Below are 24,890 nucleotides of genomic sequence, written 5' to 3' on the forward strand. Positions count from 1 at the left end.
AGCCAACTCACATGGGCCAGATGTACTGTACTATACTGTACTAAGCTTAAAAAGTGATAAAATATAGAGTGATAAAAAAGGCAATCAGCTCCTAACTGCCATGTTACATGCTGGGTTGGGAAAAAAGATGGATAGGAGATGATTGAGTGTTGGTTTATCACTCTCCATTCTATCACTTTCCAAGGCTTAGGTACTACATCACGCACATGTACAGTAGTAGTAGCAATCTATGTTTTGAAATAAGTAAAATTCATGCAATAAATATTAAGTATGTACAATTGGTAACAATATATTGCCTATATTCAACCATCTGTAAAAACAATTAAGAAATAAACTTTAAAATTTAACTATGACTCCTTTATTTCTTAATTGTTTTTACAGATGTTTGAATATAGGCAATATATTGTTACCAATTGTACATACTTAATATTGATTGCATGAATTTTACTTATTTCAAAACAAATTTCATTTCAGTAATAAAAATGTCACTGTAAATGTAATTTTGTCCTAATACGACAAAAAGAGTAATGGAATCTCAACAGATTTTTGATTCTCATGTTAGACCATTGGTTCCCAAACTGGGTGCCTCTGGGAATTTGCAGGTGTGCCCTGGGTATATCCAAACTTTCGGTTGATAATTATTAGGTCAACAGTAAATAAGTTAACCACTATTGGTCGGAATGCATTAGGTTAACAGGTTCAATAAATTGGCATGATAATGGTCGAAGGCACATATGGTCAACATGCGTTTTTCACAAAAAAATTTCCCCATACTATGTGAAGTAAGATTGAAAACATTAACGAGCCTGAAGCATTGTGAGCGATAGCTGCACACTAATTGGGGGTCAATTTGCTTCAAGATAAATTTTACATCTCAAATACTAATTTCAATCTTTTCATGTGTTGGCCATTTTCATGACCTTTTACTTACGCCAAGCTTTTGGGCTCAACCTAGACAATGTAAATTCTAAGAAACAAACAGCTCTGGATTGGTGGTCCAGAAACAATACAAATTATTTATGGTCAATGTGTTAGGCAAAACCTTGTGTCACCTAGTCATCAAATATTTAGCAAATCCTGCCCTTACCACAACTAGAACTAGGATTACATGCAAATCTATATAAAAAATTTTTTTTAATCTCTCAATCAATTATAAACTATTGGCCTAGGGTTTCTGTGGATAAAATTCTTATACTGTGATTCAAAAAAGTTTGGTAACCAATTCGGTAGACAGAATATGGATCGGGGGGGAGTTAGGCATTTCAATCATTTCTGTTTTTTTTTTCTTCTTTGAAGAATAACAGCTGATCGCCACTTTTTTCCTCTGCTGACAGAGGGAGTAGGAGAGGGGGTAGTGCCAGCAAGCATCGTCAGCTCAGTGAAGGAAGGGTGATAAGATTAAACATCACCGCTGGAGCAGCTGCATGTCTTTTGCTGACCGTGCTGGGTCATCTCTTTTTCCTTTTTTAAATATCAGTACAACTTCCACAATTCTCCAGTCCTTAGGTACTATACCAAATGAAAAAAGATATTTAAAAAATATATAATGCAGAGGCTTTGCTGCTTCCTCCCTTAATTCCATGAGAACCCTGGGGTGGATCTCATCTAATACTAATGCAACAACTATAAAGTAAAGCTCTGTCTCCTGTGCTTATTCCAAGCTTAACTAAAATCTGTAACCTTTCTCTCTCTACTGGTATCTTTCCTTCTCTGTTCAAGCATGCACTTATTACTCCCATTCTAAAAAAACACAATTCTAATCCAAACTGTCTCTCTAACTACGGTCATATCTCACAGCTCCCATGCCTCTCCAAGCTACTTGAGAGACTTTCCTACACTGCTAAATCTAAAGGCCATTTCTCACTTCTTATTCTTCTAGATCTCTCAGCTGCCTTTGATACTGTCGACCACTCTCTTCTCATACAAACACTACAATCCCTAGGTCTTCAGAACACAGGCCTTTCTTGGTTTTCTTCCTACTTATCTAATCGCTCTTTCAGTGTTCGCTTCTCTGATTCAACCTCCTCCTCACTATCTCTGTCCGTTGAAGTACCACAAGGCTCAGTCTTAGGTCCTCTGCTTTTCTCAATCTATACCTCCTCTCTTGGGAAACTAATCAACTCTTTTGTATTTCAGTATCACCTGTACACTGATGATACTCAAATCTATCTATCCTCCCCGGAATTGACACCATCAGTATTGCTCCGTGTCTCTGAATTTCTTTCTGCCATTTTATCTTGGATGTCATCTCACCACCTCAAACTCAACATTTCCAAAACAGAATTAATTATATTCCCACCAGCTAAGAGTAGTTACCAACCTGATATCTCTATCACTGTTGAGAACACAACAATTAATCCTACGCCACAAGCTCGCTGCCTAGGTGTCATCCTCGACTCTGAACTGTCCTTCATTCCTCACATTCAATCTGTCTCTAAATTGTGTTACATGCAGTGGTGGAACTATGGAGGGTGCAGGGGGTGCAATTGCTATGGGGCCCGGGCCTTTGGGGGGCCCGAGGGCTCTGCAGGCACCCCCTGCACCCTTTCATTCTATTTGTCCCGTACAGGGCAGCAGTGCGGCACTGTGACTGAAGGGAGAACAGAACAAGTGGTGATCAAGTCCCCCTCCCCTCTCCCCACTCTGACGCTGCTGTAGCTGTATGTGCCATCCGGCTGCTCCAGTCCCCCTCCCCTCTCCCCACTCTGACCTCTCTGATGCTGCTGTATATGAGCCATCCGGCTGTTCCAGTCCCCCTCCCTTCTCCTTTCCTCTCCCCACCCTGACCTCTCTGATGCTGTATGCATCGTCCGGCTGTTCCAGCCCCCCTCCCTCCTCTATTGCTGCCGGGGCTCGACGTCACTATCTAGTGACCAGCCCCGGCGTGAATCACGCAGGAGTCAGTACTCAGGAGGACCCATGCTGCTGCCAGCTGGGACTGTCTGCAGTGGCTGAAAGACCCAGCACCCACAAGGAGACCTTTCCTCAATGCTGAAGGTAAACTGCAGAAGTGCAATTATGTTTAAGTGACAGGGGATGGGGATGGGGATTAACCTCTCATATTTCTGTCTCTCCACTCCTACTCACAGCCTTCCATTTCTCTTTTCTCCTCCCCCTATATCTCTGACACCGTCTCTCTCTTTCACTCCTCTTTCTCTCTCTCCCTAACCACCCCTCTCTCTCCCCGACACCCTCTTTGACTGGTCATTGTAGTGATAATGGGGGGGCCCATACCAAGATTTTGCTATGGGGCCCAGAAGGTGGTAGTTACGCCTCTAGTTACATGCATCTAAAAAACATATGCAAATTTGTCCGTACCTTACAAACTCCAATCCATGCACTCATTCTATCAATCATTGACTATTGCAATGGCCTCCTTACCAGTCTTCCTAAGAAAAAACTATCACCACTACAATCCATTTTGAATGCAGCTGCAAGGCTGATCTTCCTGGCTAGATGTTGATTGTCTGCTGATCTTCTCTGCCAGTCCCTCCATTGGTTGCCTGTATATTACCACATTCAATATAAAATACTTCTACTTACATACAAAGCCATCACTCTGACTACACTGACTTATATCTCTTTGCTTATCTCAAAATATATCCCCACCTGACCTCTCCACTCTGCACAATATCTGCGTCTCTCATCCACACTCATTACTCGTTTCCACTTACACTTGCAGGATTTTTGTCGGACAGCTCCCACCTTATGGAATGCCCTTCCACGCACACTTAAGCTGGCCATACATCTACAGATCGACTGTCAGATTGGGCTGGTTGGAACAAAATCCTGTTAATGGATGAGAGCAAATGACAGTTGACCATTTGCTTTGAAATGCTGGAATACTGCCACAAACGGTCTTTCAGATATAACCAGGTTTTTGTTCCAACCAGCCCAATCTGACAATCGATCTGTAGATGTATGGCCACCTTAAGACTCTCCTCTTGCCTTCAAAATTTCAGGCGTTCCCTGAAAACTCACCTTTATCATACTCAGGACCCCCACACAACCTCCAGTAGCATTCTATCTAATTGCATCCCATCAGGACTGTTTTTGAATCTGATGGGGCTGCCATGCTATGAAATTCTATCCTTATGTATCCCTCCTATTATCCCTATAGATTGTAAGCTTACGAGCAGGGCCCTCCTACCTCCATGTCGGTTTGTATCTACCCAGTTTGTTTAATCACTGTTGTTTCCAATTGTAAAGCGAACGGAATATGCTGACCTCATGATTTATTTGTTTTGACTTTGCAGAGCCTCTTGAGGATCTCCCCTGAGGTGAATTTTATGTTTATTTCTAGCAGGATCATCCCTTTTATGGTGCCTGTAGATTCTACTGACTGCTCCTCCCTAGTAAAGACAGATGAGAAAAATGTATTTAACAATTCTGCTTTTTCCTTGTTTTCAGTAATGCTATTTCTGTTAGCGTTCATTAATTTGCCTATGTTCATTAATTTGCTATTTATGTATTTGAAAAACTTTTTTGGGATTTGTTTCGTTTTCCATGGCTATTAGCTGTTTGAAAAATTTGAACAAATTTAATTAAGTTCTTTGTACTTTATGAATGTCCCCCCCGTCCCCTTTAGCCTTGTATACTTTAAATGCTCTCTTCTTATTGTTTATTGCTTCCCTTACATTTTTGTTCAGCCACGAGGGATTTGTCCTGCTGATAATGCCCTTGTTTACCTTTGGGATACATTTATTATCTATTTTAGGTATGTGTCTTACATAAAGGAACACTACTGAGGGATGTGGTCATTAGGTCTACAAACATTAGGTCGGCATGAAAAATGTCAACATGCTAAGGTCAGCAGCTGCTGTCCCAATTATAGGTTCAGATTACCCTGTGTGGGGGCTCCCTGTGAGTGGGGGCCCAGCAATGACCGATCTTGCCGCTCCACCCGTAATCTGGCTCTGGCCCCTATTACTACCCACCTGCTTCTCTTTCCGGGCCTCTGCCAGAGAGGAGAATTGAAATGTTGGCAAGTACAGTATGGCTCAGATGGATTTCCTGTAATTGCTGATGATAGTGATTATGACAGCTCTTGCAAGCTTGGGGCCCTGCAATTGAAGAGATGATTAAAACTCAGAATCGTTGCATTATTATTCTGTTCGCAATCAGCCAGAATTGCATTTGCATTACATTCTGGTAATTGCATTATTCAGGTGTAGTTTATACACTGCCATTTATCCTTTTGTTTATGAATTTTGCTCTGTGTTGTATTTCATGTGTGTCCCTGAATAAACATCTCTGATTTTTATTTTAGGTATTCCAAAGCTGATCACAGCAGACATGATTAAAGAAGGGGCTGCTATAATTGATGTTGGCATTAACCACATAGAAGATCCAGTTACTGGAAAAACAATGCTAGTTGGAGATGTGGATTTTGAAGGTAATCAAGTTCTAGAATATTTTACTTTATTATTCTATGCTCACCAGTCTGTATTCACACTTTAATTGATGGTAGTACCTTATTTTTATTATTTATTAAAAGTTTTTTATATAGTGCATACATATTCCGCAGCGCTGTAAATGTAGTAGTTTAGTTTTATATATTATTCTATTGGGATATATATAGCATGTATACTGTATATACAGGCCCGATGACAGGGGGGGAACAAAATGTTTCGGAGGGGATACATATGGATTACCGGTGGTGGGAATGCCGGTGGTCATAATACCAATGCTGGTATCCAGAGGAAAGGAATCCCATCCTGCCTAATCCTGCCCGCTAGTCAGTGACGTGCGGTGAGGTCATTGCCTGGGGAGGCACTGACCTCACCAGCACCCCCCCCCCGGCGGTGCTACATATGCAGCGGCCGCCGGTATTTGCGACCCCCCCTCCCCTCCCACCACCCGGCAGACTCACCTGTCCTCGGCGGTGGCGGCGGCCAGTCCTCTCGGCGGGTGAGTGACATCTTCTGCTTTCTCCCTGCAGGCGCCGGCCGAACTCCCCGCTGCCTGCGCTGCTGCATGTGTGATTGGACAGCGGATCCAGCACTGGATCTGCTGGCCCAATCACATCTGGGGGCGTGCGTTTATACTGGTGCCGCTGTCATTGCGGCATCAGTATAAGTGCCGCTTCCCCATTCATTTTCAATGGGCTTTTACAGCCCATTGCTGCGCCCTGCCCCTTGCCCACCCCTACCCGCCCCCCGCTGCCCGGTGTTTTAATGTGAACAGCGGGAGGCACCTCTCCCGCTGCCTCCCACTCTCACATGCAGCAGTGGGAGGCAGCCGGAGAGGTAGAAATGATGAAAATAGTAAAAGAAGATATATAAATATCTTCTTTTTATTATTTTCATCATTGTGACAGGGGAGGCTCTGCCTCCCCTGCCTCCCCTGACTGCACGTCCCTGCCGCTAGTGCCTAACACTAACTCCTGGACTATGCCACCTAAACCTAACCCTCCAGCCAGCCCTGCAGCCTAACAATAACCTTCCCTCCCTGCAGCCGAATACAATACTATGCCGTCTAAACCTAACCACCCCCAGTCAGCCTTGCAGTGTAATTATAACCCTCCCATTTAGCAGCCTAACCCTAACCGCTCCCCCCTAACAGCCTAACCCTAGGCCTCATGTTACCACTCCCTGCATACTTATAGGTACATTTGGGATACCGGCATTCCGTATTCTAATGCCAGCATCCTCACCAATATCATCCAAGGACAGCTCTCCTGGTGGTAATCAGAATGCTGGCGTCATCTATTGCAGCTGCCGACATCCTGTCCGCCGCGATGATAAATGCATCCCTTTGTAATGTAAAATACTGAATGTGCTGGCAACCACTCTGGTTATCCACATCATTTGGTTTAGTTGAAGGTTACGGGTGGGCCCTAGGGCTATTAGTATGCCAGGTCCCAACATTTCCAATGCTGGCCCTGTGTATTTATTGTTGAGATATTACAACAGACTGAGACTTGATATACAATAACATGAGGAACAGTATGTGTTTATGTGTTTCAATGTCTGTGATGTATATTGCACTTGTTTGTGTGTGTGTGTGTGTGTGTGTGTGTGTGTGTGTGTGTGTGTGAAGGAGATGTGAATGTGACATGAAGGAGAGATGGAGCATGTACTAATGGCTGCTCTTATACAGTGGTCTTGTTCTGACTATCAGTTTGTATTATGATCGATTCCAGTTTCATTACATAACAAGTTATATCACAAAGAGCTTCCTGGTGTGTGCCTACTGATTGAAGCATAACTCCAGCGCGGATCCTAACTGTGTGGGTAAAGCACACTATGCCAACATATATAATATACAGAAGTGGTATTTCATTGTGATCAGGGGTGATTTAGGGGCAGATGTACTAAGCCTTTGAGAGAGGTAAAGCAGAGAGACATGAGCTCCTAAATATCACTTTTAAAACACAGCCTGCAACATGGCACTTAGGAGCTGATTGGCTGGTACTTTATCTTTCTACTTTATCACTCGCCAAGGCTTAGTTCTTCTCTCCCTGAGTCTTCCTTTTCTTGTTATGTTCCAGTGAAAGGGGCAGCATGGGCAAAATTTTGGATTAATATGCAGTGACCAGGGTAGAGGAGTGGTGATGGTCATTGACCGAACAGATAGGACTGAAGGGTAGATTATATGGGAAAGAGGGTTTACAGAACCAAATAAGATAGTGGACCGACCCCCCTTTGGACAAGAACATCTACCTTTAACTCCTGCCACCTGTAATAGTTCCACCACTGTATGAGTCCTCTTGGTGTGAAGGAACAGGGTTCTATGTGCTGAGGGCTCTTATATAGACCTCCTTGATTTGATTGGACTAAAAATTCTATTTTAGCTGCATAGTCATACTTATTAATGTTTGATAGCCGTTCCATTAAAAATAATATACTGCACAGTGCTTCACAATAACCCAATAACAACATGAAAAAAGTTTTTGGGATATTTCACACAAATGTATTAAAACTTAAAAATAAGAAATTTGCAGCCTTTGCATGAAGCTCAAAATTGAGCTCAGGTGCATCCTGTTTCCACTGATCATCTTTGAGAAGTTCCTACAGCTTAATTGGAGTCCACCTGTGGTAAATTCAGTTATAATTATTATTTTATTTCTAGGGCGCCACAAGTCTCTTGCAGCGCCGTATAAAGGAACAGTACAGGGAGAGAAAACTTAGCATTACATTGAATAAATAAAAAAAATAGAGTACAGGTAAAGAGCGCCACAGTTCAATACACATTACAGCTTTAATAAAAGTAGTAAGCACTTGATCAATGTACTACTAGAGGCTTGTGGCCAACGATGGAGATGGGTATGCGGACAAAGATGGTTACTGAGTGTTTGAGTATGGGAGAGCTGTGATTGAAATGTGATTAAACATGATTTGGAAAGACATACACCTGTCTATGGCCCTTATTCTGATCTCGGCGGTACGGCCCGCGTGCGGCCGTACCGCCGATGTTTTCACTCTGCACATGCGCAGAGGTCACTCTGCGCATGTGCAGGCGAAATCGCAGCACAAAAAATGTATACGCCGCAAAGGGGGCGTATAGGGGCGTGAGGGGCTTAATAGCCTCATTACCCTATGCATACGCCCAGCGTTTCATGGGCGTTCCCATGCAAACGCGGGGCGTATGCATGGTAATGAGGCTATGACGCCAGTGATGGGGGCGGAAAGCTGACATCGCCGGATGTCAGCTCTCCGCCCCCATACAAGCTTTCACACGGACGATTGTCCGTGTGGTCTAAGCTTGCGGGAGCTGGTGGAGCGTGCGGCCCTGCCTTCGATGGTCGCCGACCATCGAATGCAGGGGGCAGCTCCCACCATGGTGGAGGCGTACGCCCCACCATTTTCATGCGGATCGCCAGCCGTCCGCGTACGGACGGCCGTGGCGATCCGTATTGTAGGCGGGGATTGGTTTGTGCGGCCGGAGCAACGTATGCGGCTCCGGCCGCACAGATCAGAATAAGGGCCTCTATGAGGACCCACACTTGACAGTCCATGTCAGAGCACAAACCAAGCATTAGGAATTGTCTGTAGACCTCCGAGACAGGATTGTCTCGAGAGACGAATCTGGGGAAGGGTACAGAAAAATAATCTGCTGCTTAGAAAGTCCCAATCAGCACAGTGGCCTCCATCATCCATAAATGGAAAACGTTCAGAACCAATAGGTGGCCGGCCATTTAAACTGAGAGATTGTGGGAGAAGGGCCCTAGTCAGTAAGGTGACCAAGAACCCGATGGTCACTCTGCCAGAGTTACAGCATTTCTCTGTGGAGAGAGGAGAAACTTCTAGAAGGACAACCATCATTGCAGCAAACCAACAATCAGGCCTGTATGATAGAGTGGCTAGGTGGAAGCCACTCCTTAGTAAAAAGCACATGGCAGCCCCCCTGGAGTTTGCCAAAATGCACCCGAAGGACTCTCAGACCATGAGAAACAAAATGTTCTGATGAGGCAAAGATCGAACTCTTTGGCGTGAATACCAGGCATCATGTTTAGAGGAAGCCAGGCTCATCACCAGGCCAATACTATCCCTACAGTGAAGCATGGTGGTGGTAGCTTCATGCTGTGGGTTTGTTTTTCAGTTTAAGGAATTGGGTGATTACTGTAGTCAGGATAAAGGGAAATATGAATGCAGCAATGTACAGAGACATCCTTGATGAAAACCTGCTCCAGAGCATGCTAGACCTCAGACTTGGATGACGGTTCATCTTCCTGCAGGACAACGACCTAAGCACACAGCCAAGATGTCAAATGAGTGGCTTTAGGACAACTCTGTGAATGACCGTGAGTGACCCTGACAGAACCCTCACTTGAATCTGATTGAACATCTATGGAGAGATCTGAAAATGGCTGTGCTGTGATTCCAGTGTCCTCTGTATGTATCCCAGCACAGCATAGGAAAAACACAGCAGCAACAATCCCATCCATTACAGAGCATGCTATCTACTAGCATGCCAATAGCGCCATCCCTCTAACACAGCACACTGCACTGATGTCCCACCTAGTACACAGCATGCCAAACCCCTACCCATTAACTAGTCAACATTTTCTGCACCCTCCATAGTTACACCACTGAAAAAAGGCCTGGCAAAAGCATCACAGAGGAGGAAACCCAGCATTTGGTGAAATCTATGGGTTTCAAAGGATTCCCAAAAAAGTATTAAAAATTAACATTTTATTTATGATTATTTTAACTTGGCCAATTACCAATGAGCACCGGAAAACAAAGAATTGTGTATAAAAGTGGTTGCAATTCCAAAATGTCTAATGAAAATATTTTGGTACTTGTGTATTATCACGGCACCCATCGCATCGCGGACCATAAGGCATGCGATGGTATGCAATGTCCCGCGATGTTCCCCAATGTCATACAATGTTAAAATTGTATGGCATTGTATATGGCATACAATGCCATACAATGCGATGCGATTATAAATGGTATAAGCACCCCCATTCCACTCCCAGTATGAACGTGAACCCGAAGCGTGGGGTGGCGGGACGCGTCCTCCGACCTTTTCATACCCCCAATATCCACGTCGGTGTGGAGTTGATTTTATATAGTGTGGCGAGCGCAGCGAGCCACCAAGCCCGAAGCGTGGCGAGCGGACGCGCATAACTTCACAGGTATACGCGTCACCTCGCTGGGCGCGCTGCGCTCGCCACGCTACAGGCTCGGTGGCTCGCTGCGCTCGCCACACTATATAAAATCAACTCCACGCCGACGTGGATAGTGGGGGTATGAAAAGGTCGGAGGATGCGTACCGCCGCCCCTCGGGGGCTCGCTGTGCTCGCCAACCTTCGGGTTCATGTTCATACTGGGGGGGGGGGGGGCGTGGGGGTGCATTTAACATTGTAAGCACCCATTAGGTTGCTTAAAAAGCACCCATTAGGGTGCTTATACAATTTAACATCGTATAGGGGGCTTACATCGCATCGCAGTGCATCGGGTGTATGGCATGCAATGATAAATCGTGCAACTTAATATCGGGGGCGCCGTGATAATACACAAGTACCAATATTTTTGTTCATCCCCTTGGATTAAAGCGGAAAATCTGTACTTCCATTGTATCTGTATTCCTTTGTGGGAAAAAATATTTCAGATGAATGTAAAGAAATAACTTACTGTACAATCACTCAAATGTCACTGAAATGTCACTTGTTATTTTTACATATTCTGTCACAGCTAGCATATCTATAATTTATGCTTTCTCACTTCAAACAGTTGTATGATTAATAACTACTGGATCATATATGTTGTTGAAAGCACATTTTTTGTGCTGATCCAACATGCTGTTTCATGATTCTGTTGTAATGTGACAGCACAATACATTTACAACTACAGTCTTTCGTAAATACACAGATGGTAAGATCTCACAAATGTGCTACGTATATTAACTCTACTGCTGCCACACTGACATTATAATGTGAGATTGTCGTATCCGGTATGGGTAGGTGCCAGATTCTGCACAACAAATTAGTGCATGAGTTCTGTGCCGTGAAGAGAGATATACGAAGTGAGATTTAGGGTGAGATTTAATAGGATGAGAGATTCAGAAAGTGAGAGATTTTGTAAGAAATCTCCAGTTTTTTTAAAGCGGCAATCATTTACATGGCAAAATCAAACTGATTTTGCCGTGTAAATGATTGCCGCTTTAAAGGTTAGATTATAGCTGATCCTTCCACACCAAGCACCTCTAGGTCTCGAATGAACCTGCGATAATATCCCACCAGACTGAGAAATATCCAAGGTTGTGACTTACATTTAGGTTTAGACCAGGTGAGGACTGCTTCTACCTTACTAGGCTGAGGTTTAACCTGTCCTCTGCCCACAGTGTAGCCCAAATACTTGGCTTCTTCCATACCAATGGCACATTTCTCGGGGTTGGCGGTAAACTCGTGTGCCCATAGAGACTTTAAAACATCTTCTACACCTAACTCCTAGGTGTAACATATCTTCCACCTCCTGCTTTACTGCTATTTGAGAGAGAGAGAGAGAGAGAGAGAGAGAGAGAGGTGAACTGCTGGCCATCAGGGCTCCCTGCTGCTACTGTGAACCTAGATGCAGTAAAGTGATGCTGTAAAGATTCAGCTCACTTTACAGCACTAGAGGTCACTGCAGCATACCCTCCAACAATTCCAAATAAAAAATCGGTACAGGCCAGGGGGTGTGGCCATAGATAGAGGGTGTTACCATTTTAAAGGGGGGTGGTCTGGACCCTTTCACTTTCCACTACCCCAAACTGAAACCGGGCTGACATGACACACTCACACAGGATCAGGAATGCGCACACACACTGCATGCATGCCACACGCTTCTCCTCACCTCATATACACAGACCATGCTGCACATGTGTTAGTCAGACACACACTTGTATCACTGGCTTCTGTGTCCTCCCACCCCCCAATCCCTGCTCACCTTGGTCCCCCTACTCGGCGCCCAGGCCAGGCAGGTACAGGTCTCAGGTCAGGGTTCCAATCCAGGTGTCCCACACCTGTATCCGCCCATACAGCCTGGAGAGGACGAGCAGGTTCCGCATCTGCTAGGGGAGAGGGCGCCGGGAGGGGGGGAGCACCTCGCACACGCCACCCCCCACAGCTGTGATGCCACCCAACCGGAGTCTCTCCCTGAGCAGAGGGAGGCGGGCCTACCATGTCCCACCACCGTGCACTCTGGGAGATGTAGTCCTGGTTGGCCGCTTCCCCACACACCCTGGGGAACAGTCAGCAATGTTATGAACTACCAGAGACCGAGTCCCTCAGCCAGAGCTCTAAAAAAAATCGTTACAATCGGTACACTTTATTTTAGCCGGTACAGACCGTAAAAAAACTGTACTGTATCAGCTAAAACGGTACAGTTGGAGGGTATGCTGCAGCAGCCTGATTACCGGCAGCCGTGCAGGAGCTCTGATCAGCAATCCCCAGTGTAGGTGAGTATGATCAGGGGTGGTGGGGGCTGCTGCTGGGGGGATGAGTAGGACAGGGAGTAGTATACCAGCGACGGTGTATGTGCAGACATTACTCAAGGTATTTTTTTCAAAAAATACCCCAATATGGCCTGCTGTGCAGCAATGCAGGGACCAAGCTTTCTTGCAAGCTCTGTCCTTGCATACGATAAATGATACATCCATGCAATGTAATCAATTATCACATTGTGGATTGGCCCGATATTATCAGAGCTTATAAGAATCCTCAGATGCTGAGGGTGATAAATCAGCCCCTAAATGCAGTCATCTTACTACTGACTGAATTTATAATACTAAATAAACATGTTGGCCTGATTCAGATGTTGTGTCGATGCCACATGCAGTTTGCCCACACAATCTTTGGCAAAGTTAGCAGGGTTACTACTCCTAGGAATATCCGCCAGCAGATGACACTACTTGGAATTCTCTTTTCATTGGTGAGAATGATAAAGTTCAATAGGGCCCACATCCTAATCAGTGATTTATTGGAGCACTTGATGATGACTGCTCACCTGTATTGTGTCTCAAATGCATGCAAAGCAGGCAAGCTTAACTTTTAATTTCCTGAAGGTGAATGCCTGGAGAGATGTGTCTGAGTCCTAAACAAAAGACAGTTTGACTCATTTTGTAAAAGTAATTCTTCATCTGCAAGAGGGCAAAATTTTACAGCGCTTACCATTGGCCTTGCAAAAGTTAAGGGCTAAAATTAGAGACCTACCTGATCCAAGGTGGGTCACAAGCTGTTCAATCTTTGGCTCCATTTTTTGAGGCCGAACATCATCTTCTTGCTGTTGGATTCTTGCGAGACACAAACTCTACATAAGTCCCGGTGATAAGCGACATCTTCATTCCAGTGGCGGATGTCTATTCTGTCCAGACTGTTAAATCAAAGTTGGAATCAGCAGTCTTTGCTCACTTGAAACCAAACCGTATCCTTGTTGACCCTGCCAACACTGTCATGCTGACACTGTGAACATTTAGATTTCTATTGTCTATTCGATGAAGTTCACCTTGGAGTAAAGCTCACACCAGCTAAATTACCAGCCTATTCTTGTATATTATTCTTCTTATACACTGAGTGGCCAAATTACCACTTGACACTTATACGCAGATCGGCCATAACTTCATGTTGTCTCCGCTGCCTAGAGGGCAAGATAGCTATAAAAAGGAATGCAGGACAAGTGAAGCATCAATTGCCCTGTGTTGCCACACACTGTAAAGCCCCTGACACAATATGCCACACACTGCAATGTCCAATATGCCACATACATACCACCCAACACTGGAGGTAGAGGAGAAGGGACATCTGCGCATTCCGAAGGCACACAGCGAAAATTAGGGGGCATGACCAACTATCATGGTACTCCTGCGAGGCCACATCCCCGATTTTCCCCGCTATTGGGGCATGAACTGCGCTCTGAGAGCTTCTGGCTATGCCCCCAGCCTCTCTGAATTGACGCTGTGCCATATATACACATGCCACCAGCAGTGCCGGTTACACAATGTGCCCAATACCTGCAGTAATGCCATAAACACAATGCCTCTAGCAGTGCCAGATAATCAATGCCCCTCAGATTGTGGTGCCATTCTAAATAAATACTCTTGCGGTACATTGTGCAGGCACACCAAAAAATGGGTGTAGCCACATGCCACATGGGGTGCGGCCAATGAAAATGGGGGGGTGCTACACATATGCACCCAATAGTGCCACATACACATGTGCCCCCAATAGTGCCAGATACAGATATGTCCCCAGTAGTGCTAGATACACATATGCTCCCATGGTGCCAGATATGCCCCCACAGTGCCAGGTATACCCCCACATTGCCATAAACAAGTATCCCAATATGGTGCCCAGTATGCCCCCAGCAGTGCCAGGTTTGCCCCCACAGTGCCAGCTATGCCCCAACTGTACCAGAAACACATATGCCCCCAATGTGAAAGAATTTCCCAGCAGCTAAAGCACAACTCACCGTTGTTGCGCCTGCTGCTGCCGGGGAGAGGAGAGTCCGATGTCCCCCTGCTGTCTGTCTGTCTCCTCCTCTTCAGCCACTTCCCTACTGAGGGGAAGAGAGCACAGCACATCGCGCGTCTCTCCTTCCCCTCACTGTGGGCCGTCTGACTGGGCAGTCAGCCGATCAAAGCTCGCGGGCAAGCTCCTGATTGACTGCAGGCCCACGAACTCTGATTGGCTGACGGCACAGTCACAGGGATACAGGGCCTTAGTCTGGTTCACTCTCAGAGGCAAATTCCTTCTCAAATGGACAAAACCATGTACACTGGGAAAATGTCATTTGTGCAAAGAGAATTATATTTGGGTGGGGTTTTACTTCAAAGTGAGATCTATATCGCAGTGTAAAAATAAAGCAGTCAGTATTTCCCCTGCAAAAATACAAAATAAGTCACCCAAATCTAATTCTCTCTGCACATGTTACATCTGCCCCACATGCAGCGCACCTGGTTCTGCCCATTTGAGAAGGAATTTGCCTCTGAGAGTGAACCAGAATAAAGCCCACAGTGAGGGGAAGAAGAAACGTTCGATGCACTCTTCTCCCCTCAGAAGGGAAGCGGTGGCGGACGATGGAGGGACGAGCGGGCGGGCGGCTGCAGAGTGGTCGAGCCACCCAGATCTCTACTGTGAGCTACCAGTAACTCATGAGTGACAGGTTGGCGACCACTGCTCTATGGTCTCAGATTTTCACAAAGATAACTTTACATCATACTCGATGTGTGAAAATTTAATTATGTTAATATAAACTGAGAAAATGGGTGTAGCTATTGAAGGAATTACAGAGCCTGGTGTTTGAATTGGTGCAGTTAACACTAGACTCGAGAATATGTGGTTCTTCAAACAAATTACGCACAAGTGATTAATGAGTTAGGAATCTTGAGCTGTGCATATTGTGCTTGTACAAATAAAATTTGATAAACAAAAATATTTTCCCCAAGAACACCAAAAAGTGTCAGCAATAAGACTTGAAGACTTCATGATAATAGAAAATTCTGACATCTTAGGTGCAGATATTTGCAAATATATTGTTAAGCTACCAGACCTCAGCAAAGCTTCTCTGATATACACATACCAAAATATATCTAAATTTAGAGTCAACTTACCTGAGTTGGACTTTTTGTGGCATTATCAAGCAATAATGTTACAGTGACACCCTTTCATACTTTGCTGACTGATTTTTTTTTATTCCGCAAAAAAATTTAAATTAAGGCCGACAACTCAGAATAAACACATCATTCACAAAAAAAATCAACAATTGTGCTGTGCTTCTTTGTGTGTACCTACCTGCCTGCCATGTCAACTATATGTGGTTATTTCTTCCCTTGTAGAGTGTAGGAAATGGTCCAGTGATGAAACACAACAGGAAAGGTTGCATACACTGTAGTTCTCTGCATATACATGATTAGAAATGGTTTCAATGAGTCATAGTGTAGGTTTCCTAATGCTAACTACATAAAATCATAGCCTTGAATAATTAAGTGTAATGAAGATACATGTCTATAATTCTTCATTATGATTCAGTAGATTCACCTTGGGAAAGCCCTTCTTTTTTAGAAACAAGTTACAACTAAATCAACAGGATGACCTTTTCAATGTCTCATCCCTGCATTCTTTTAACATTAGTAAGACTTAATAACTAGTACAGTAACACTTAATAACTTGAGGTGCACATGTTTAACATCCCTACATTGGGGTCTTCTGCGACAGGGTTGTATGTGATCTGGGCCTTAATAAAGCTTCCAGATGGCCATAGTGCCACCTGTAATGCTGCCTAACACAGAGCACAGCACCTATACAGTATGCAGGCTCAGGAGATCTCCCATAATATAGTACTGCACATATGTAAGTAATGAATGTTACACAACTAACATGATTTTGGCATCTAATGATCTAATTATGTTTGTCAATTGTAAAAGAAACTGGCTTGCAATTATCGTTAGCAAGGAAGACGCTAATTATAATGGCATGAACATTGGCATAATTAGAATGATCCCCCCCCCCCCAAGCAAAATGATGGCACCACCCTCCCCATACCTGCCTGTTGACAATGGCCACGTCATGTCCAGCTTGTCAGGGGATCTTAGGACCCCCTCCCTTTCTCCAGCAGCCTCTGTACCCAAAGTACTGCCTCCTGATGGCTTAATTTTATTACTTGTCTGCCAACTCGGTGATGGCCAGTAAGTCCTGATTCCCTAGGCTGCAGCCTATTCAGTTCCATTCTGATTACCCACAAGCTACCATCCATTCCGGGGTTTGGTGTGCATCTGGTCCTGCTATCACCAGAGTGCTTCCAGATCCTGGACTACAAGCCTAGTTAATACCCTGTCACATTCTGCCACTCAAACAACTCAGACTACCTACAGCAGCCAAGTAAGAAGTGCGTCATTTATAGCTATATATGCCATACAGTATCAGTCTGGTCTACATGATATTACACACTTCTCTGTTGCATATAGTATCCTATTACCAACATCAAAGTACCTTGTGGTCTAGAGGGTATGACTCCTCACCTCTCTGCCGTGACCCGGGTTCGATTCACGGTCAGGGAAACATCTTTCTTAATCCTAGGATGTCTCCTAATGATTGCAAGCGTTACCTACACACTTCCAGATATACTTACAGACTTTACCCTGACACCAGTTTCACAAACAAAGACATGGATTACATGCAGACATGGAAGGAAAGTAAAGAGAGAGAGAGAGAGAGACAGTAAGATCATGGGGAGGTTCATGGAGTTGACAAGCCCAAGCTGTGCATTGTGTGAGGTAAGTATGTGAATGTAGTATGAAGGAGCTCACCCTTAGCCTTATTTTGTATTCTACCTAGGAGAATTTAGCTGTTAACATTACAATGCAGGTCTTTCTATTGAAATCACTATGTCTACTATGTCCCTTGTGCTGATGTCTGACAGCAGACTGGATTCAGTGTGTGTGTGGGAGGATGATGATGATGAGGAGGAGGAGGAGTGTTGTGCAATGCATATAAGGGTTTCTGGTGTTTGGTGTAATGTGAATAACACACTATTGTGTGGTCAGGTGTAAAGTGTATAAGGGGTTCTACCGTGCTGTGTAATGTGAATATAGAAGACTACTGTGCAGTGTAATGTGAATAAAGAACACTACTGTATGGTGTAATGTGAATAACGGACACTACTGTGCATTGTAATGTGAATAACAGCACTACTGTGTGGCGTAATGTGTCTAATGGGCACTACTGTGTGGTGTATTGTGCATAATGGACAATAGTGTGCTATGTAATTTGAATTGGTACTTTTATGTGTCCACACCTCTTCCCCACACAGTCACATCTATTAATGTTGGCACTTGCTATCCTTTTTTCGATTGGATAGAGGGGCACCATGCTCTCTTTGGCACAGGGCACCAAAAAGTCTAATCTAATCAGAACCCTCCCATTCAATGGACCATACTCCCCTCTGTTCTGTTCCTCCCTGTGTAGAGGGATATGTGTGTCAGGTGCTCTTGTTCTAGTTCGTCTGGAACTCCATAGTACAGAGGAACTGGTAAGTTCATGCACAGGAAGGTACTAGGATGTTCTGATGTTATTGTGGTAGTGTAGTGCAGTGTACAGGGAGATATTGTAATGTAACTAATGATTTGAAATTGAAACATACTGTTTCACAGAATGAAGTTCATTCATTAATTCTGTATAGAGTAAATATAATGTAAATACATCTCTGACTATAGTTTAGTTTTGCAACATGGATGATTTTTCAACGTTAAGTATCTACTTGATGAAGTTCCTCTAACATTAGTTTTTCTTTTGTCTTATAGAAGTCAAAGAAAAAGCAGGCTTTATCACACCTGTTCCAGGGGGAGTGGGACCAATGACAGTGGCAATGCTTCTGAAGAACACACTGATGGCCGCCAAGAATCTTGTTCACTAAAATATTGTCTCATATTATATTATACTTGGGGAGATGTACCAAAAGAGTGATACATTATCAACCAACCTGCTAATTGTACGTTTTCAAACACAGCCTGTAGCATGAAAGTTAGTAGCTGATTGGTTGGTACTTTATGTCTCTTCACTTTATCTCTCTCCCAGCTTTGATACAGCTCACTCTCTGTCACAGAAAATCTGAAGTTCGCTGCACAATGGGCCTGATTGAGATGCAGTTGCAACTATAATGGTAGCGCTACTGAGTGTTTATCAGCAGACTGCACGCACCAAGGTACCTTTATGATGCTGCTTGCAGTAAGGAATCAGTTGCAGACTGGTTGACAGGAAGGCATACTTGCCTACCTGACCCTCTCCATGAGGTTAAAAAATGCTCTATTCCTGGTAATGTATGATTGCCATCACCTGTGGTGAGCTAATTAATTGATAAACAGGTGTTTCCCCACAGGTGATGGCAGTCATACATTACCAGGGAAGTCCAGGAACAGAGCATTTTTTAACCTCATAGAGAGGGTCAGATAGGTAAGTATGCAGGAAGATGTTGATTGGTAGCAGGTAAGGGGGTGTGTCTGCAAAAAAAAGCAGGTGCAGTGTTACCATGTTTGGGGAGTGACATTTTGTACGTTTAAAACATGGCACAAGTGTTGCATCTCTCATCGCTATTCTACGTGGCTATGGAGGCACTTAGGGAGTCGATGTTCCCCGCATCTGTGCTGCGGGGAACACAGTTGCTGAGCATGTTGCAATGGCTTCAGCTCTATTCAGTTTTAGGCAGCTGCTACATTTGTGACACTTCGCAGTTCCATAATTTAAAATTACTACTGAATGCGACCATATTTGAATTAGGCCAAATATGCTTGGAACGTGATAAATAAGTGTCAATATTTTGTAATAAATAACTAGACTTTGACTGCAAAGACTATTCAAATATATACCTCAGTCTCCACCCAGATCCTCATTCTGGATCTTTCTGCTGTTTGCTGCCATGCTGTGGCTCCGCCCTGACCCTCCTGCAGCCCCCTTCCTTCCCCTCCCCCTATCACATTGGAGGAGAAAGCCTCACACGAGTATTATAAATATAGTTACAGCATGGAAAAAAGTTCAAATACAAAAACATTTCCAGAGTACACCTGAAGCTCCACATACAGTACATGACGTAAAAGTACAGTACCTAGGGTTTTACTTGATTTTGATGATCATTCCAACCCATATGAAGATGTATGTCTTCTCATCTGGAAACTGAATATAAGAGCAGTGTGCACAAGTATACATGTCATATCAAAATCAAACATACATTACAAACATGTTGCAAAGAGAGGGGCTTTCGATATCCTTTTAAGGGAACTAATTTTTGCAAAAATACTAAATACTAAAATACTAGCCAATGTGCTGGTAACAAACCACCAACTAGATTTTGCTAAAGGCAGACATTCCGTAAAGGATATATGTACAGCAAATGCGGCAGTTATGGCATCTAGCCTCCAATCCACTGTACCAAATATGATGTTGAGTGTAGTCACTACAAAGGCATTTGATATGGTGTATTGGCCATACCTTTATGAAATATTGGAAAGGAGGGGATTTGGCTCAAAATTCCAAACTACAATTACGACTTTCTATAATCAACCAACTACTTACTTACTGTTGGAGGAAGAAATAAGATTGACCAGAGGAACAAGAAGGGTTGTAAATTTTCAACTGCACTTTTTACTTTAGCTGGATCCTATGCTTAGAGTATAAACTGGAATCATTTTAAGGGCACTGGTTTGGGAGAAGAGGCAATCAAGATATCTGCTTTTGCAGATGATGTCCTTTTATTTATATCAAAACCCAGGAGGTCCCTTGAACTACTGATGGATCAGGGAATACAAATTGGTGTATGGATTCAAAGTTTACATAGAAAAATCCACAGAGCTCTATTTAAAACCAGGTTACAAGCTTCAAGCAGGATATAGGGAGACCACCATCAAATGGGCAACTAAAGCCATTGCTTATCTACAGTAGGATGCAACTCTATAACAACAATGTAACAACTCTATACGCCCTTCATTTGAAAAATATAATATATAGTCTGCTGAATGATACAGAGCCCTGGCGACATTTAACACTTTCCTAATTACGGTGGGCTAATCTAGTTAAAAGGATTTTATTTCCTAGAATTTTATATACACTCCAATCCCTTCCAAATCTACTAACCAAGAGGGACGTTTTAGAAATTAATAGAAATATCTGCACATTCATCTGGAATCGCAAAAGAGCCACAATCAGTCTGATAAAGTTATAACAACAGAGATTTAATGGAGGTATTTACCCGAAATTATGGAATACAGTTACGGTTCCCACTTACGTTATCTACGAGACTGGTTACTCAGGGACAATATGTACTCTAATACAATTATAGAGGCAGGTTTTGTAAAATGCGATAGTATAAGTTCCTTTCTGTATTTACAACAAAGCCTTATTCTGGTTCACTCCTTCTGGCAAATTCCTTCTCAGATGTAACATGTGCAGAGAGAGTTAGATTTGGGCGAGTTATTTTGTTTCTGTGCAGGGAAAATACTGTCTGCTTTATTTTTACACTGCAATCTAGATCTCACTTCAAATCTAACTCTCTCTGCACAAGTAACATCTGCCCCACCTGCAGTGCACATGGTTTTGTCCATCTAAGAAGGATTTTGTCAGAAGGAGTGAACCAGAATAAGGCCCCATGCCACATACTGCAATATAGCAGTATTACTGCTACTAGATTGTAAGCTCCTCTGAGCAGGGCCCTCTTCCCTCCTGTTGTCAAAGCCCTCTTCTCTTCACATGTCACTCACAGCTCTCCTATACTCAGTGACCATCTTTGTCCGCATACTCCTCTCCATCATTGGCATCTAGCCTCTAGTTGTATGTTGATTGAGTCCTCACTACTTATATTTAAGCTGTAATGTGTATTGATCTGTGGCGCTCTTTATTTGTACTGTATTTTTGTTATTTATTCAATGTTATGCCAAGCTTTGTCTCCCTGTATTGTTCCTTTGTACGGCGCTGCGAAACACTTGTGGCGCCTTATAAATAAAATTATAATAATAATAATATAGACTCGATATAAACTTGCATGTATTTCTCCCTTTCCTACATAACCCATCCTTTCTAAATGTAAAAGAAAGTTATCTCTTCACATTATGGAACAAACATGGCCTAAAAAATATATGGCCACTTGTGAATTGTGAAACAGGGAAACCATTGCAATTTGTTTAGGCTGTGGAGCAGTTCTCAATATTAAGACCTTTCCCACTGGCATACCTGCAGGCCCAAAACGACATGGCTGGTCTCTTCAGGAGGCTTTCCTTAAGAAAATGACAATAACTGTTCATGTTATTATAAGACCATTCAAAAAGGATTGGCACAATTGAGGGACCAGTTCCCATCACTCAATCTTAAAAAAAATAAAAACATTTGACTTATCTGTTAAATTGGTTTCAGCAACATCTTATACAGAACTATTTTTAAACAAACTTTATAAAATATAATTAAAATATAGATATCTTATGCGAAAGCGAATAATTCATGTCAAAGAGCAATAATAATAAGATTTTCCATTCATTTTTGGACATTATTTTAAATTTGGTAAATTACATGTCGCTGACCAATGAATAGGCAATGTTTGGTATTACACCGGAAAGAACTCGGATAACACGGAGTTACTTAAAATAATATATAAAAAATGTATTCTCCAAATGTAGATACAACCCACAGCCACCCAGTATAAATTTTTTTTTTTTTTGCAAAATTGTTTTATATCTTTAGAATGGAGTGGCTTAAGGCTTCATTACAAAAAGAGATATTTACTTAAATTTTTTTTCGAGACATGGGAAAGTCTTTTAGACACATAGGGGTTATTCTGGTTGATTCGCAAGGCTGCGAATTCGCAGCCTTGCAAGTCCACCAAACCCTGCCCGGCTAATGATTGCCCACCCGCCTCCTCCTCGAAGTGTGGGTTCGTCCGTACAGGCTGTGAATGGATGTGTTGCATAAACATCCATTCATATGCCTCAGGTAACCGCTCACATCTTTCGATGGTCGGCGACCATCGAAAGATGTGGTGCGTTCACGCATATAAAAGTGGCTTTTAAGTCACTTACATATGCGTGCACGCTGGCACGGATATGGGTGGGCAGCTGACATCCGGTGATGTCAGCTGCCCGCCCCCCACACCAGCGTCACCACCTCATTACCATGATAACGCCCAGCAAGCGTTCTCATGGGTACGCCCATGGAACGCTGGGCGTTCCCATATGGTAATGGAGCACCCCGGCACCCCCGCATGCCATTCTGGGTGCGTGCACCTGGTGAACCGAAATTTTGCTGTGGGTGCATGCACCCTACGTCTGCACATGCGCAGAAATGTTGCTGTGCATGCGCAGACGCGCAACATCGAACGAATGTGAATAACCCCAATATTGTAGTATGAAAAGTGAATATATACACAAGATCCCACAATATGACTGGCTATCACATGATTTACAATTACACCACTTCTGTAACTAGAATACCCCATTGGGGGAATGGTGGTGGAGTTGCACGCATCTAGGCATGCTCAATTTCGTCTTAATATATTGTATTTGAAAAAATGGAGCACCTCTCAGCCAGCTCAGGGAATCACCTGATTCCCTGAGCTGGCGCTGGCTGGCGGAGAGGCAATCCATCTTACCGGGACACACGAGTGTCTCAAACTTTCGCGCGTCCCAGTCATTTTGCAGATTCCCTGCCCTTCTCGACTTCAGGGAGATGGTCAGGGGTAGTGGAGGCTGCGGGGAGCTACGGGTTGTAACCGTGGAGTGGCAGGGAGCCAATGGAGGGCAGCGACGGGCTCCATCAGAACGGGGCAAGCGAGCGTCTTGTGCGCGCGTGCCCCCTTCTGGTGAATGGCGCACAGCGGTGATTGGCCATAGAATCACCAGGAGCAACTCTAATGAGAGCTGCTCCATCTGTATTTGTAATGAAATATACTACTATAAAGTGCACAATGATATAATTCTTTTTATTACATATAAAATTGTAATGATCATATATTGCTCTATGTACTGTACATGGAGGTTATATTATGATTGTAAATGTATGTCATGACTCAATAAAAGAAAGTTTTGAGATAAAAAAAGCAAAAAATATATTTTTACAAAAGCACACCAAATCTCTTCCTACTGTATATCTACAGCAGGAGTGTTCAGGTGTGTACACACGGCAGTTACTGCCTTGAGATGTGAGTCCCGACGCGATCAGATCGCATCAGGACACGCATCTCACGGCATGCCAGAGGGGCACAATTTACACTATATAGTGCAGATCTGCACTATATAGTGTTGCCTGCCCTCTCTATCTGGCTGCCGATATGCACTCACACGGTAGCGCGCATCGGCAGTGCATCGGGCTCGGAAGCCCTAAAAAAGCATGCGATTTGGCTTCCGATGTTCCCTATATCGGGAACAACCGAAGCCAAATCTTACCGTGTGTGCACACTATTAGACAGCTCTGGCTAGTTTTCAATATATACGTAGCAGGGTGATCACAATTTTTGGGTACTGCTCTCCAAGGGAAAACTCTCCCCAGAAGGATGGCACTGAAAATATTAAGCCCCTCTCTGGTAAGACTACCAGACCCATACTGAAAACTCTTTCTGGCTTTGGTTATGGGTAGGAGTGTAATTAATAAGAATGGTACCACTGCAGTGACAATTTTGCAACACCAGGTGTCCAGGATGGACAGGAGCCCTTCAAATTAAACAAAATCAAGATTTGATTCCCATGGTAGATATTACCTAATCCACCACCCACCTCAACTCAGTGTTAGTGAGCTTTACTGTGACTGGAAGTGACTTCCCATTGGAAGTGCTACCTAATATTCAGGCGCAGGACAAGACGTCCCATTGGGAGATGTTTTCTCCCTCTGGACTGTTTTCTCCTTCTGGGACTTCCAGACTGGGCTGTGAATATTCGTCAAATATCCAATTAATAATCTCCTGGTGCATACTAGTTGTATTTTCTGCAAAAAAAGA

At 43.7% G+C, this 24,890-nt stretch overlaps 1 protein-coding gene across 1 annotated transcript in view; it reads left to right on the forward strand.

Moving 5' to 3' along the window:
- Positions 1-19,095, forward strand: part of MTHFD2L (methylenetetrahydrofolate dehydrogenase (NADP+ dependent) 2 like) — a 125,718-nt gene extending 106,623 nt beyond the window's left edge. The window contains exons 8-9 of the mRNA XM_083158057.1: positions 5,270-5,395; positions 18,727-19,095. Coding sequence (XP_083014183.1) covers positions 5,270-5,395; positions 18,727-18,839 — 239 coding nt within the window. The 3' untranslated portion in view covers positions 18,840-19,095. The remainder of the gene's footprint in view (positions 1-5,269; positions 5,396-18,726) is intronic.
- Positions 19,096-24,890: the final 5,795 nt, after the last annotated feature.

Source organism: Crinia signifera, chromosome 1 (assembly GCF_055691185.1).
Source record: "Crinia signifera chromosome 1, ASM5569118v1, whole genome shotgun sequence".
Taxonomy (NCBI): Eukaryota; Metazoa; Chordata; class Amphibia; order Anura; family Myobatrachidae; genus Crinia; species Crinia signifera.